Source organism: Sturnira hondurensis, unplaced genomic scaffold (genome assembly GCF_014824575.4).
Source record: "Sturnira hondurensis isolate 20B ecotype Veracruz unplaced genomic scaffold, ASM1482457v3 Scaffold0006199, whole genome shotgun sequence".
In the NCBI taxonomy this organism is placed as follows: Eukaryota; Metazoa; Chordata; class Mammalia; order Chiroptera; family Phyllostomidae; genus Sturnira; species Sturnira hondurensis.
In genome coordinates this window covers 682591-698395 of record NW_028078830.1, presented here as the reverse complement: position 1 = coordinate 698395, position 15805 = coordinate 682591, and the positions used below count along the sequence as shown (strand labels likewise).

Genomic DNA, 15805 nt, shown 5'->3' with positions numbered 1-15805 from the left:
GTCAGGAAGATGCTTCTCTGGAGATACCCAGCTGCTCCTGCATCAGTGTGCATAAACTGGGAAGAACCTGTGAATGTGTTCTATAGCCAACTGGTACCAGGAATCCTTTAATTGGGAGTGTCTGCCATATTGTACATATGCAGACTCTTAGCAGAATTGAATGTAATCAGTGAGCAGCTTTTGGCAGGAGCTCTTATTTGCTTGTCTGTATCAGCAAAGATACCCTGGTGAGAGTCTCCCACCCTGCTCCCTACAGCAGCAAGCACAGAATTAGAGTAGATTGCTGTTTGGTTGTATTTTGGTGTTATAGTCCTGCCAGGTGCGGAGGACTCATTTCAGAAGAGACACTTGGAAGAGGCTGTGAATGTGCAGTGATATCATCCCCGTTAAGACTGAAGTGGTTTTGTGCAAGGATGGAACTGGGCTGTTGTAGAAATGTGATATACTGCTTTCGTTGTTGAAACAANGTGGGTGTCAGGAAGATGCTTCTCTGGAGATACCCAGCTGCTCCTGCATCAGTGTGCATAAACTGGGAAGAACCTGTGAATGTGTTCTATAGCCAATTGGTACCAGGAATCCTTTAATTGGGAGTGTCTGCCATATTGTACATATGCAGACTCTTAGCAGAATTGAATGTAACCAGTGAGCAGCTTTTGGCAGGAGCTCTTATTTGCTTGTCTGTATCAGCAAAGATACCCTGGTGAGAGTCTCCCACCCTGCTCCCTACAGCAGCAAGCACAGAATTAGAGTAGATTGCTGTTTGGTTGTATTTTGGTGTTATAGTCCTGCCAGGTGCGGAGGACTCATTTCAGAAGAGACACTTGGAAGAGGCTGTGAATGTGCAGTGATATCATCCCCGTTAAGACTGAAGTGGTTTTGTACAAGGATGGAACTGGGCTGTTGTAGAAATGTGATATACTGCTTTCGTTGTTGAAACAAAATTACTGAGTTATGTTTACTTTTCTCCCCTGTTGTTCTCTTAGGACACCTCTGATTTGTTCTGTGCTGAAGCATAATTCTAAAGGTTTTATTCCCATATTGAAATGTTATAATATGGCAGGCGACAACAAAACAGTGGCATAAAGGAGATTTGCTGTTATGACAGTCATGTGAAGGTATATTTACATGTGGTTGTAGAGTGGACGTTGATCATGGAGAAATAAATGTGGTTTTCTTAAGGAACTGCAATTGTGTATGATTTTTTTCTCTTACAAACACATTGTTGCTATAATAACTTGATAAGCAATAAAAGGTGAAGTCAAAAAGACATGAATTGGGTCTTTTTTACCAGAAGGGACTAGATCAGGGTCCCGTGGCAGCCGTAAGGCAAGCTGCTGGGCAGCCACGGAGAAGCTGCTCTAGAATCTGAGCATCCAGGGCCCAGGACATAATAATTTCCTTCTCTGGGACTTGGGTTGTGAGGGGGTATCACTGTGGAGGAATGGGTAGCCTCAGCAAACGGGGAGTACGAGACTACAGAGAGGTCAGGGATGACCTGGGAACATCCTTCTTGAGGCAGGTAGCCAAGTGAGAACCATTTCAGCTGCTCGACATCGCATCAAAGCCTGGGGGTGGCTTTTCTGTTCACATGACAGCTTCTCTGGGCCCTGGGTTGGCGCTGCTCATATTCTCAACTTGTTTCAGGCAGCAGGAGGTGGCAATAAAGCAAAAGAGAGCATGTATGAGGAAATCTCCATGTGTGAGATTTTCTAAAAGTATATTTTATTGATTATGCCATTACAGTTGTCCCATTCCCCCTTCACTCCCCTCCACCCTGCACACCCCTCCCCCACTATTCCCCCCTTTAGTTTATGTCCATGTGTCTCAAGTTCTTTAGATTCTGTATTTCCCATAGTATTCCTGCCCTCCCCCCTGTCTATTTTCTACCTACCGTCTATGCTACTTACTCTCTGCATCTTCTCCCCCCTTCTCCTCCTCCCACTCCCCTGTTGCTAACCCTCCATGTGATCTCCATTTCTGTGGTTCTGCTCCTGATCTAGCTGTCCTCTTGGTTTGCTTTTGTTTTAGGTGTGGTTGTTAATAACTGTGAGTTTGCTGTCCTTTCACTGTTCATATTTTTATCTTGTTTTTCTTGGATAACTCCCTTTAGCATTTCATATAATAAGGGCTTGGTGATGGTGAACTCCTTGAATTTGACCTTATCTGAGAAGTACTTTACCTGCCCTTCCATTATAAATGAAAGCTTTGCTGGATAGAGCAATCTTAGGTGTAGGTCTTTGGATTTCATGACTTGGAATACTTCTTTCCACCCCCTTCTTGCCTGTAAGGTCTCTTTTGAGAAATTAGCTGACAGTCTGATGGGAAGTCCTTTGTAGGTGACTGTCCCCTCATCTCTTGCTGCTTCTAGGATTCTCTGCATTTTAATCTTGGCTAATGTAATTATGATGTGCCTTGGTGTGTTCCTTCTTGGATCCAACTTCTTTGAGACTCTGAGCTTCCTGGATTTCCTGGAAGTCTATTTCCTTTGCCAGACTGGGGAAATTCTCCTTTATTATTTGTTCAAATAAGTTTCCCACTCGTGGCTGTTCCTCTTCCCCTTTTGGAACCCCTATAATTCGGATGTTGGAATGTTTAAAGATGTCCTGGAGGTTCCTAAGCCTCTCCTCATTTTTTTTGAATTCTTGTTTCTTCCTTCTTTTCTGTTTGGTTGTTTCTTCCTTCTGGTCCACTCCCTTGATTTGAGTCCCAGTTTCCTTTCCATCACTGTTGGTTTCCCGTGCATTTCCCTTCATTTCAATCAGTTTAGTCTTCATATGTTCCTCTAATTTGTGACTAAAATCAACCAATTCTGTGAGCATCCTGATCACCAGTGTTTTGAACTGTGCATCTGAGAAGTTGGCTATTTCTTTTTCACTTAAGAGTTATTGGCCCTGGGGCTTTGAGTTCTTCTTGAGCCATATTTTAGACTGTTTGTGCCTGTTATGTATGAGGACTGGAGCCCTAGGTGTTCACCAGGGCGGGGCAACTCAGTTGCTGGGTTGTGACACTGTATGTGGGGGCGGGGCCAAAGGAAAGCAATGGCGGTCCCCTCGGTTGCCTCCCAGTACTGGGGCCCATGTGGTTCATCCCATGGCTCACTCCTCTGCTGGTTTATCTGTACGCGAATGTGTGACCGTGGTCAGCCTGACCCGCACTCTCACTGGGTCGCCAGATGCTACCCCAGCTGCCTGCGCGCCTGAGTTGGATCTTTCCTGCCCGACCCTGCTCCGCTGCTGGCTCTGCCCCTCTTAACGTAAATCTAAGAATAATGAATGAGAACCTTCTTTGATATAATATGACTGGAACGCAATAAAAGTTTGTCCAGGCAAGGGTCAAGGTGCTCTCCCCTTGGGAGAGTGGCCAAGGCACCTCTCTCTCAGAGAGTGGCCGTGTTGTCCCTTTCTCTCCACAGGACTTCTGCAGTCTGTGTGAATTTCTTTACAGCATCCACAACACCCAGACTCTGGCAGCTTGGAGTCTGCATCAGTCTGCTCCTACCCCTGCACCCTGGCAACAACGGCTCGTGTGGAGGGGATGTGGTTGCTGACACAAGACAACCCAGGAGCCTTTGATGTGCACCTAGGACACAGTCTGTTCTGCTGGTCTTGAATGCTGGCAGCTGCCATGTCATCTTTAGAGGACACACTGGTGAATGGTGGCAGAAAGACATGCAGAGGGAGAAGGGGGCTCCTGAAACCACAAAAGGAATACCCAGGTCTGGCCTGGGATTCTGAAGTTTGGGCATGCACTGCTGTCTCTTACACAAGATGTCACACCTCTGGGATTTTTAGGTGAGATCTGTCAATAGCAGCCAAAACATTCTCATTGATATTCCCTAGACCAAGAACAGCCTAGACACTCAGGTTCACGATGTATCCAAAATACCGGCTTTTAATGCCAGACTACCCACTTATAACCCCGCAAAATGAGAGTCCATACTACAATGTGGCCTTACCCACAGAGACTAGGAGCCCAAAGGTCTCCAGCATCACATCACAGTACAGGATCTTCTGAGCAGGTGTCAGCCGCCCCCACTCCTCCTGGGTGAAGTCCACGACCACGTCCTCAAAGGTCACTTGCTCCTGGAACATCACATAGGAGTTTTCTCAGTCACAGTGAACCTGGCATTTGGTGCTGTGGGAATAGCAGGTGAACAGGGATATGTCCAAGACAGGTGAGTGGAGATTCTCTCAAGTCTGAGGATTTGGGTCAGGTTTTTAGGTGGGACCTGGGGTCTGGGCAGTAGTAGGGGAAGGCAGCACCCGAAAACTGTTAGGTTGGAATCCTGCCTCACCCTCGTGGCCAAAATAACAACCTGACATGTCCAAGACACATGCACAATGAATGAAACAGCCTTTGATAAAACACAGAAATTTTAAAAATCTTGGGGATGGAGATCTTTATAGTCACGACACTATGACTATATGTGGTTGTAGAGTGGTATTCTACAATGATACTCCCCTTTACCTTTATGTTTAGAAAACAAATGACCACAAAATGGGTGTATTAAAACAGCACCCATTTATCATCCCATCATCCTGTTGGTCAGAATCGAGCAAAGCATGGGTGGGTTCTCTGCTCAGGTCTCAGGGGGCTAATATCAAGACATCAGTCAAAATGTGTTTTATCCAGGTGCCCTGGGGGGAAACATGCTCTCAGAGCCATTTTGTTGACAGAAACAGTTCCTCATGTTATAGGACTGAGGTCCAGCTAGTTGTAGGGTGGGGTCTTGGGGGGATGACTTGCTTCTGTGCCTTGGTTTCCTCCTCATGGGGCTTATATAGGGGTTGATTAGGGTCACATGTGTCCAGCACTGACCACAGAGTCCAGAATGTTCATTGTTCCACCCATTCGAAGATTCTACCTCTACATAGAGTGTTTGCTGGGCCTTTGCAAATGGAAAAAATGGCCAGGGTTACTTCCCAGGCCCCAGGCATCCGCTCTAGGAGACCTTGTCCTCAGTCTTCCTGCTATGTGTCTGCCTGCCCTTGTGAAAAGTGCTTGTTGTGGTCCCACTCAAGCCCTTGTTCATGCTGTTCCTTCTGCTTGGAACATTCTGTGTGACCTCCCACCTCAGTACCCTTTCTCCCACAGGTCTCTGCTCTGCTTCTGGGCCTCTTCTTCACAGAGGCCTCCCAGGTTCTTCTAGTTCACAGGTGGCACACACAAGGCCTGTGGGCCGAATCCGGCCCTCCACCTTCTTTTATCTGGCCTGGCACCTTATTTCCACCCAGTGGCAGCACCAAACTCTCGCTTAACTGTTAAGGAGTTACATTTATACAGTCCTAAAATTACATTGGGCCTTTTGAAGGCAAAACATGAGGCTGATGTGGCCCCCTCATTTTCATCTGGGTGAAAATGAGTTTGAAACTCTGTTCTAGTTAATGCCTGTTACACAAGCCCTTCCTCTTCTGGGCCTCATTTTCTGCAAAATTCACATGGTTTACGTTTCTCCAGAGGGTTGTGAGTCCCCCAGAGACAGAGATTTCTGCTCCTTTATCTGTTCCTACACCTGCAATTCCTGAAATGGTGCCTGGGCCGTTGCCTGGACCTCGGCTGGTGCTCACTACACACCTGCCTAGTGATGAAGAGAGTGAGCTGAGAGTACAGACCGGGAGCCCTGTGTGGAAGTGCCTGAGCCATCAGTGGGATGGATGATCAGTGACAGCCAGGCAGCAGGGGCAGGCCAGGGAATCCACCAGGTCCTCAGAGTGAGATCTGAAGGAGGACACAGAGTTGGCTAACGGACATTCCTGGCAGGGGGCAGAATGAGGACAAAGGCTCTGAAGCCAGTTGAGCCTGGTGGGAACCACAGGCCACAGCCTGGGAGGCCTGTCCTGACAGTGGTGGCGTACTCACCGGCAACCCCATATCCAGGAGCCCAGCAGTTATTCTCTCCTCCTCTGGTCTCTTGCAGGAACAGCTGGCTTTTTCTGCAGGAAGTTCTTGGGGCGGGGGTGGGGGGGAATGTGAGACAGTGAAAAGGTGTCTGTGGTGACCAGAGGTCTCAAGCGTCAGAGCCCCTACCTGGAGGTAGAAGGAGCTGCTGCTGCCAGAGCCTGGAGCCCAGCACCCAGCCAAACCCAACAGCAGTGTCCCTCAGCTTGGCATTTCCCAAGCGCCTGCTGTGAGCCAGGGCTGCTCTTAGCGCTATTGAAGAATGACCTCAGATTTACTTGTGCTATTCCAAAGACAGAAAAACTGTGAACCGGGGTGGGCAATGGGGACAACCCTGGGTACTCAGATGATTTCCAGGGTGATGACTATTTCTGTTGTCATGACAGGGAGCCAGACAGTCTGGGTTCCCTGGACAATGCTTGCTGTGCCTGTTCCCCTCTCTCTTAAAATAAGGGTGGTGACCTGACATAGAGATTACCAGAATTACAGTGAAAAAAGGACCCTGGCTGGATGGCTCAGTTGGTTGGAACATTGTCCAGTACACCAAAAGGTTTCAGGTTTGATTTCCATTCAGGGCACATACCTATGTTGTAAGTTCAATCCCCTGTTGGGAGACAACCTATTGATATTTTTGTCTCACATAGATGTTTCTCTCCCTTTCTCCCTTACTCTCTCTTGAAAATCAGTAAACATATCCCCAGGTGAAGGTTAAACACAATAAAAACAAGTGAAAATGGAGTAAAACAGCAGCATACACATGACAATGATGACGGGGGAAGCCTCATGATTCAGTGAGCACTTGTTTACGCCTGCGATATACACACTATTTCTTGTTCCCTGTTAGTTGACAAGCTTGACCCTGTGTGATTGCCCCCAACAAAACTCAGGCCCAAGGCAGTATGCATTTTCTTGTCACTGCATCTTCCATTGATGACACTGACTATGCACCCTGATCCTGCCTCATCCCATTTGTGCTGTGTTGTCCTCATTGCAGTATTCATGGTGGAAGTTATCTTTGTGCAGAGGCTGGTAGGCATAAAGCCAGATGCACCCAGGACATATAAATACATGTTTCATGAATTAAAGAAGAATGGATGGTGCCTGGCATGCAATTAGTGCTCAATAGGAGTTTTATTTTTTTAATTTTATTTATTTTTAAGACAAAGGGGAAAGGAGGGAGAAAGAAAGGGAGAGAAACATCTGTGTGTGCTTGGTTGCCTCACGTGCGCCCCAGGGGGTCTGGCCCCCAACTCAGGCCTGTGCCCTGACAGGGAATCAAACCGGCCAACCCTTCGGTTCACCAGCTAGCACTCGATCCACAGAGCCACACCAGCCAGGGCAGGAGTTTTACATAATGAGTCCGTTTTCTGAGCCCTAGGCGCCTTGGATTAGTCTTGTTTTTGTTTTCCCCTCACCTTTAACCTTTAGAGAGAGAACGCCCCTCAAGAAGACAAACCAGAATCTGACTCCAAGGTAGGAATGCTGCCTTCCCCACCCTCGGAACGAATGCAGATCAGGCGGGCTCCAGTTTCTGAAAGGTCAGCCCGCTGCTTGTAGGCTTCCGTCCACTAGTCGGGCGGCTCCGACCCTTTTCCCCAAAGTCACGAGCCCACCCCAGCCCAAACCTCCCCGGATCCTGGAACCCACCCCCCACCCCCCGCCTCTTATTGGGCCCCACCCACTCGGCCAGCACTGCTGCCCTGGAAGCAAGCTGCCGGAGATCAAGAAAGCAAAGGGGAAAAATAACACAACCACGCGGCTTGGTACGCACCACGTCCGGAGCTCCAGGGAGGTGGCCGGATCCTCTGCCTGCACGACAGTCCCTAATGTGCACACCAGGTATCTCGTTGACTTAACCAAGTCTCCTTAGGGAACCAGTCAGGAGTACGCAGTCGGGCGACAGGGACCACTGCTCCTGGTGCTCGCCTAGTTTCTCCAGAGCGGCTGTACCCAGGACTCTGGAACCACAGTAGCAAGGTTGGAATCCGAGAACAACTTCGTCAACTTCCGTCTGTCTGGGCAGTTCCGCCCAGGACCAGGCCCACTTAACGTTACACCGCGGCACAAAGACTGCGGCTCTTCGCGTCCTTCGGCCCGAACTACGTCACCCATAGTGAGGCCCGCGCTTCCCGTGGATTCCGTGTTCGCCCCACCCATGGCAGCGGCCTAGGCCGTTAAACTGGGTTCCAAACTCTGCCGCCAGACCCCACGGACCGCGGCGTCACCATTCCACCGGAAACCTCCCAGGCTCACCCTTCCATCACCGGCGGGACAAAGTCCACCTTTGCTGTCGGCTGGGGCTGAGCCGGCACAGACCTGTATCAAACTACCACTCCCAGAAGGAGCCGCGCGAACTTTCGGCCGTTTACTTGTTCACCTGACCTTGGACCGCGGCCTCACCTGTCAGGCTGGGATCTGAGCTCTGCTTCCAGACGCCGCTGGCCTCGGCGTCACTAACCCCCATGAAACTTCCCATTAGGCCCTGTTTTGTGGAGTGGCAGGACGAAGGCCACCTCCCCTGTTCGCAGGGACTGCGCCCGCGTTTATGAAACTACATATCCCAGGTCGCCTTGCGTGGCTTTAGTGCGCAGGCTCCCGCACCAGTAGTATTCCTGGATGTAATTCGATTCCTGACANAGGAAATATAGAATCTAAAGAACTTGAGACACATGGACATGAATGAAAGGGGGGGAATAGTGGGGGAGGGGTGTGCAGGGTGGAGGAGAGTGAAGGGGGAATGGGACAACTGTAATGGCATAATCAATATAATATATTAAAAAAGAAATAAGGTGTTAATATCAGCCAACCAGCTATAATTGACATCTATAGAGACCACTTCATCCAGGAGCAGAGTCCACATTCTTCTCAGGCTCAGTGAGACATTCACCAAGATAGACCACATCCCGGTTCATAAAACGCACCTCAACAAAATTTTAAAAAGATTTTATTTATTCATTTTTAGAGAGAGGGGAAGAGAAAGAGAGGGGGAAAAAAGAGTCTGTTTTCATGGTTCCAGATGACAGGAATTAAATTCCCAGACTGGAATTAAAATCTTGTGTTTCTGGTCTCCTCCCATGTTCACCCTTTTGGGACAGAAAGACCTCGGGGAAGGTGAGGCTGCATTTGACTTCGAGGTCTTCCTGGCCTTGAATTCCGACGGTCCCCCTGTGTAGGGCTGATGCAGGTCAGCCTGGTTCTTGGAGTGCACCTTGGAGAGCCAGGAGGCTGGTACCTCTTCGACAAGGCCAGGACCCCGTCTCAGCACAACATTTTCCTTGTACCTTGGGAATCCCCTGACTGGGCACCGACCACTCGACACAGAAAGAGATGCGCCCACTTCCGGTTCTTGCCGCGTTCGCTCCTCCCAGGGCGTGGTGTGAGCTGTTAAACTGGGCTCAGAGCTCGACTCAAGCCTCACACTGAGCGCTCTTCCGTCTGACAGAGGGTTGAAGGCGCGTCCGCCGTTTGTCAGGACGCCCCCGGCACTGGCGCGCAGGGACTACAACTCCCAGAGGGCCCCTCGTCCTGTTCCGGGCACGCGCTTCTCGCTCGCCTCGGAGTGGTAGAGATCGAAGTTCGATTCCCGGTGCGTGTACTTACTGCCCCTCGTGAGTATTCACTGCTGCTCACTGTTGCCATGGCGGTCCTTGTGGTCATCACCTAAACGTAGGCGAGGGGCAGAGAGATAAACAAAAGTAGCGGAATAAAAAAGGGAGCTCCTGAGAGATGCGATGGGAAGTTTCGATTGTTCCCTGGGTTTCACTCCAGGAAACGGAAAAAGAACGCGTCTGGGTCCACCAGGACACCTCATTACACTCCCAATTACAGGGACTCCGGGACAGTAACATAACATTTAAGTTTATGTCTTCGTTGAATGTAGAAGGCACATCGCGACATTTATTTCATTTGGTCCCAGGACCATGTATTTGTGAAAGGGGCTTGTGTGAAATTCGCGCTCAATACTGAGGGCCCCACTCCCGGCCTCCTTCGGTGTAGCTTGTCCGGCTGGGAGTTGCATTCCGCAGCTCCGTGAGTACAGAGCCAGAGCCCGACACAATGGACTCCTACTCTGAGGAAGCTCTAACTTCTACAAGTCGCGGATTCGTGGATCCGCACATTACGTCCGGTTGTCTACAGGGGCACCCGAACTCAGGGAGTTGTAGTATTCAGGGGTCGGAAATCGTCACCTAGTGAACAGAGTATAGACAAGATTTTGTAGAGCAGAGAAATGGACCATTGATAAAAATGCAGAAAGGCGAGGCACCAAGAATGTGTCCTAGGTCTCACCACTGGACTTTGGGAAACTGAAAAGTGTAGAAACAATGGAGCTCTGAGCCAGGACTCAAAAAGGAGGTACCTGGAGGGCAAGGGATAGTCCCAGGTGGGCTGACACAACAAATGGGCAGAGTTCATGGGGTAGGGAAAGGTAAATCCCATGCATGGAAACCTGGTATTTCATGGGAAGAAATGCTTAAATACCCCGTTATAAACTGAATTGCAACTTCCTTGCCCCCAAATCTATGTTGAAGCCTTATCCTCAATATGACTGTATTTGGAAATAGACACCTTATGAAGGTAAAGTCAAATGAAGCCATAAATATGGGGTGCTAATCCCACAGGTGGAGATGGTTCTCTATACTTCCAGTCTGTCCAGAGTGATAGTCCTTAAATCAAGACGCAAATAATGATCGTTGTGTGTACTAAAAAGTCTCTGGAAAGGGTTCTTTGCAGAAAAATTCATGCGTCAGAGATGGAGGCTATATAGGCATGAACCAGTGACAGGTAGTGGGAGCAGTCCCTTAAAAAAGCAGAAAGGGCCCTGGCTGGTGTAGCTCAGTGGATTGAGCACAGGCCTGTGAAGCAGAGGATTGCGGTTTGATTCCCAGTCAGGGCACATGCCTGGGTTGCAGGCCAGTTCCCAGCAGAGGCCAGTTCCCAGCAGGGGATGCATGAGAAGCAACCATACATTGATATTTCTCTCCCTTTCTCTTTCCTTTCCCTTCTAAAGATAAATAAATAAAATATTTTTTTAAAAAAGAGTCCAGGTTAAAAAAAAAGCAGAAAGGGTGTTTCTATAGTTCCTGAGAAGGGCAGTATTTTGTGTTTAGGGCAGCACCCTCATAATATAAATGAGTCAGCCTCATCATACCCTCCCCCACCCAAAGATTTGGACTCATTTGTTGGTATGCAAGGGCCAAGAGTCTGCATGCATAACATACACACTGCTGATTTTCATGACAAAAGTCATGGGTCCCACCGTGAGAGACTGTTTTTCAGAAAAGAACCACCAAGGTCTATGTTGCTGGCACACAGACACCTGGGGTAGACTGAGACTCAAAGGTGTGCAGATGCCCAATCTTTCAGCACCTTGTCTGTCACAATTAGGGTTTTTTCTTTATCTGAAGAGTGATAGGAACCACTGGAGTACATGAGGCAAGAGTGACCCAATTGTATTTGTAGTACTAAAAAAGGTTCCTAACCTGATTGGTGTGCCTCAGTTGGTTTGGTGTTGCTCTGCAAAGCCAAAGGTCACCCTTTCAATTCCTGGTTAGGGCACATGCCTGGGTTGGGGGTTTGGTCTGCAGGTGGGGCGCATACGAGAGGCAACCAATGTGTTTCTCTCATGTCATTCTTTCCTGCTCTTTTTCCCTCTCTATAAATACAGAAAATTAAAAAGAATATCTACCAGAGTGTTATGAGTTATTATTGCTATGCGGCAATAGTCAAGGGTGGCAAGATACCATTTAAGGATCAGAGACATTGCTGTCAGGGAGATTGCTTTTAGAAGATTTAAGGTTTATTGAAATACTATGGACTTTCCACTTACATTAACAAAAACTTTAATAAACACCAGGATGTGGAATTAATGAAAAAATCCTTCAAAAAAGGATTAATTTGCACATTTCACCAATAGCGAAATCTTGCAAAATATAAGCTTTCAACATGGAAATTGTATTGCTTATGAGAAGGGACTTAGGAAAAATTTTGGTCTTTTTGTGAAATGGCACCATCTGTCTAATACCTGTGAGTGCTGTAAAGAAATTTATAGCAGAACAAACCAGCAAAAGCCATTGCAGAACCTGCAAGGAGTTATGGAAGTTGTATTTCAAGACTTCCTACACAAATCTTTCCAATTCAATTGCATACAAGGATTAATTTGTTGCAAAATAATGCTGATAAGTAATTTAAAATCTGTTTACAGTATACATTTTACTGATATTTTGTCATGTGAAATTCAAATATGACTGGTTGCTGAGTACCTCGATCAGACAGTTTACACGGAGACCAGAAAACTTTATACTGACACAGTTGAGTATGCATGGTGATTCCATACAGATGCCACTTGAATGTGTGGAAAACTGCCATTATTTTTAGGGAGTATCAGGGTCATTTTGTACCATTCATAAGCACTTCTCCCCACTCAAGAATGTACAGTAATGTTCAATGATAAAGTTGGACTGCACTTAGTTCTTTTATTTTTTAAAAAGATATTTATTTTTAGAGAGATGGGAAAGGAGGTAGAGAGGGAGAGAAGCAATTGATCAGTTGACTCTCTCACGCCCCCAACCACACACCTGGCCTGCAACCCAGGCATGTGCCCTGACCCGGAATCAAACTATGAGTCAAACAGCAACCTTTCGGTTTGTGAGAGGACACCCAGTCCACTGAGCCACACCAGTCAGGGCTGTACTTAGTACTTTTATAGGAAAAGCATTTGTTGGGGTTTTTACCATTGTGAAGATCTAAAGTTTGGAATCCAGTGAATCTGTAGAAGTCATGTCCAAATCCAATGCATTGTCCCACTTCTCCTTTTGTGGATTCTATAACATACTGTTGATGGTCACTCACATCTGAAGGTCCTCAACATTGTCTACACACTCCCCTACTGTTAGGATGATCTGTGGACTATACCATGTGTGAAAGCGTGTGCGTAAATGTCTGTCATCTTCCTCATGAATATGACTGGGTCAAGTGTAGGAAGGGATGAACTATGGCTTATGGCTTCCTGACTCAAATCATGTAGAGTGCCTGTTTCTAGTATGTGTTCTATGGCCCTTTTTCAGATAGGAGCTGCATGTGAAGGACTTCCCACAGTCCCTGCACTCGTATTTGTGGATTTTCCCGTGCTGAGTGAGGTGAGTGCTCTGTTTGAAGGATTTCCCACAATTTACACACTTGTATGGCTTTTCCCTAGTGTGTCCTCTCATGCTGACTCAGGAATGACTGAAGGACTCCCCCCACTTGTTGCATGTGTAGGGCTTTTCCTTAGTGTGAATCCTAAGGTGTTGTATGAGAGGGGAGCTCTGGCTGAAGGCTCTGCCACACTCATTACACTCATAGGGCTTCTCTCCTGTGTGGGTCCTCTGATGTAGAATGAGTGAAGAAAGCTGCCTGAAGGTTCTACCACATACGTTACACTCGTAGGGCTTCTCCCCAGTGTGGATTCGCTGGTGGTTGGTTAGGGATGAGCTGTGGCTGAAGGCCCTGCCACAGTCACTGCAGACATAGGGTTTCTCTCCCGTGTGGATCCTCTGATGTAGAATGAGTGGAGAGAGCTGGCTGAAGGCTTTGCCACAATCATTACACTCATAGGGCTTCTCCCCAGTGTGGATTCGCTGGTGATTGGTTAGGGATGAGCGGTGGCTGAAGGCCCTGCCACAGTCACTGCACTTATAGGGTTTCTCCCCTGTGTGTATCCTCTGATGTTGACTTAGATGTGTGCTCTGCCGGAAGGTCTTGCCACATTGACTACACTCATAGGGCTTCTCTCCAGTATGTGTCCGCCTATGGTGGCTGAGAGATGAGCTGTGGCTGAATGTTTTTCCACATTCATTACAGCTGAATGGCTTCTCTCCTGTGTGAATCTTCTGATGCTCAGACAGGAGCGTGTTGTGGTTGAAAGCTTTCCCAAACTCATAGCACTCATAGGGTTTCTCTCCCATGTGAATCCTCTGATGTTGAGTGATGTGTATGCTTTGCTGGAAGGCCTTCCCACACTGACTGCACTCATAGGGTTTCTCGCCTGTATGAATCCACTCCTGTTGGCTGAAGGAGGACCCAAAATTGAAGAACTTCCCACATTTGCTGCACTCATAGGGCTTCCCATCTGTGTGAGTTCTCTGGTGCTGGATCAACGGTGCAGTTTGATTGAAGGTCCTCCCACAATGCACGTACTTATAAAGTTTCTCACCAGCGTGGATTCTCTGGTGTTCTATGAATGCAGAGCTGTGACTAAAGGACCTCCCACATTCCTGATATCTGTAGGATTTCTCTGTTGCATAGGTTTTTAGTTGCACATTTAATTTAGTGTCTGGATGTCCCCTTTTTCCATGCATTCCCCATGTGTGGGAGCATTGTCTTTCAGGAGTCATGGGTTGAATTGGGATATTTAGGCTCAGACTTAAGTATTCCCCAAATCCATTTCCTGGTTGCTGCTCCTGAACAGATGCCTTCACAGGGTGGAATTCCGCCTGTACCACATCATCAACACTCTCACAACTCTGTACCCAGTGGACCTCAGCATCTTCACGCTCAGAGCCTGGCAGACCATTCCACAGGAACCTTTCTACTAGGACATTGTGGGATATTTTTTCAGGTATGTCTTGCTTTGCAGCTGACAATCTGGTTTTCGATCTAGTTAAATCTGAAAGAAACAAAAAAAAATGGAATTGTCCCATGATCACTGTTTTGGGGGGAATAGTTTATCTATGGATAGGTGGATGGAAGAATTGAAGCGACAGTTTTGAAAGTTTCAAAATGCAAGTGGCTTTGGCCATCTACCCGTACAGTTTTGCCAACCAAAGAAGGAAAGGGGGAGGGAAGGTACAGAGAATAGGGGAGTAAATAGTATAAGGGGTACAAATGGAGATGACAAGGCAGGCACAGAGAATTTGGGCAGAAGATGCTGAGGATATAGTGAGACTTCAGGGAAAACCTCACCAGATGCCCAGACTTGGAGGGAGGAAAGTGATGGCCAGGACCCAGGAAATACAGAGTCCACCACACTAGATGGTGATGGAGGAAAAGTCACCATGTGGGAAGGACCACCCAGCCCTCCCATTGCTCAGAATCTCTTCTTGGAGGCCCCTCATTGTTGTACCACCTTACCCCAGATGTAAAGAAACCCAATCTGGAATCTGCTGGAATGTCTGTCACTAGGAGGATCAATAAATAACTGTGGTATAGCTGCGGCAGGTGTGGCTCAGTAGCTCGAGTGCCAGCCTCAAAGCACTGCTGGTTTGATTAGCAGTCTAGGGCACATGCCTGGGTTGCAGGCTGCGCTGCTGATGTGGGGCATGGAAGAGACAAGTACAGACTGATGTTGCTCTCCCTCTCTTCTCCCTCCCTTCCTCTCTCTAAAAATAAATAAATAAAATCTTTTAAAAAATTACTGTGGCCCTGGCTGGTGTAGCTCAGTGGATTGAGCACAGGCCTGTGAAGCAAAGGGTCGCCGGTTCGATTCCCAGTCAGGGCACATGCCTGGGTTGCAGGCCAGTTCCCCAGTAGGGGACACATGAGATGCAACTACACATTGATGTTTCTCTCCCTCTCTCCTTCCCTTCCCCTCTCTCTAAAAATAAATAAATAAAAATATTTAAAAAAATTACTGTGGTATGTTGGAGCCCTTTGAGCTGGTCTGTCTGTCTTCCTAAGTGGGAGGATCCCATGGGCAGAGCCTTTGCCTGCCTTACTCACCACTGAACCCCAACCTGTAACAGGGGTCAATGGATATGATGAATGAAAAATACATGTACTCCCTCTCCCTCCTTCCTGACAGGATGGCCTTTCTGCCCTGGTACCAAGCCTCCACTGTTGACACTGGACTGACCTAAAGGTATGATGTGGACATCTTTCTCATTTATGCTACATTCTACTGAAAAGTTAAGGGGGAAAAATTATCAAGTGC

General features: G+C 47.8%; 1 protein-coding gene and 1 long non-coding RNA gene across 3 annotated transcripts in view; both read right to left on the bottom strand.

Moving 5' to 3' along the window:
* Positions 1 to 3432: 3432 nt before the first annotated feature.
* On the bottom strand, positions 3433 to 8527 carry LOC118988202 (uncharacterized). Of its 2 annotated transcripts, XR_005066730.1 has the most exons (4): positions 7670 to 8527; positions 6723 to 6924; positions 5860 to 5945; positions 3433 to 4082 (listed from the first exon to the last, which is right to left on the bottom strand). It is a non-coding gene; the product is annotated as an uncharacterized LOC118988202 (long non-coding RNA). The 2 variants fall into 2 exon arrangements; XR_005066729.1 differs by lacking the exon at positions 6723 to 6924.
* A 2991-nt stretch (positions 8528 to 11518) lies between these two features.
* Positions 11519 to 15805, bottom strand: part of ZNF135 (zinc finger protein 135) — a 41524-nt gene continuing 37237 nt past the window's right edge. The window contains 1 exon segment of the mRNA XM_037047679.1: positions 11519 to 14542. Coding sequence (XP_036903574.1) covers positions 12915 to 14542 — 1628 coding nt within the window. The 3' untranslated portion in view covers positions 11519 to 12914.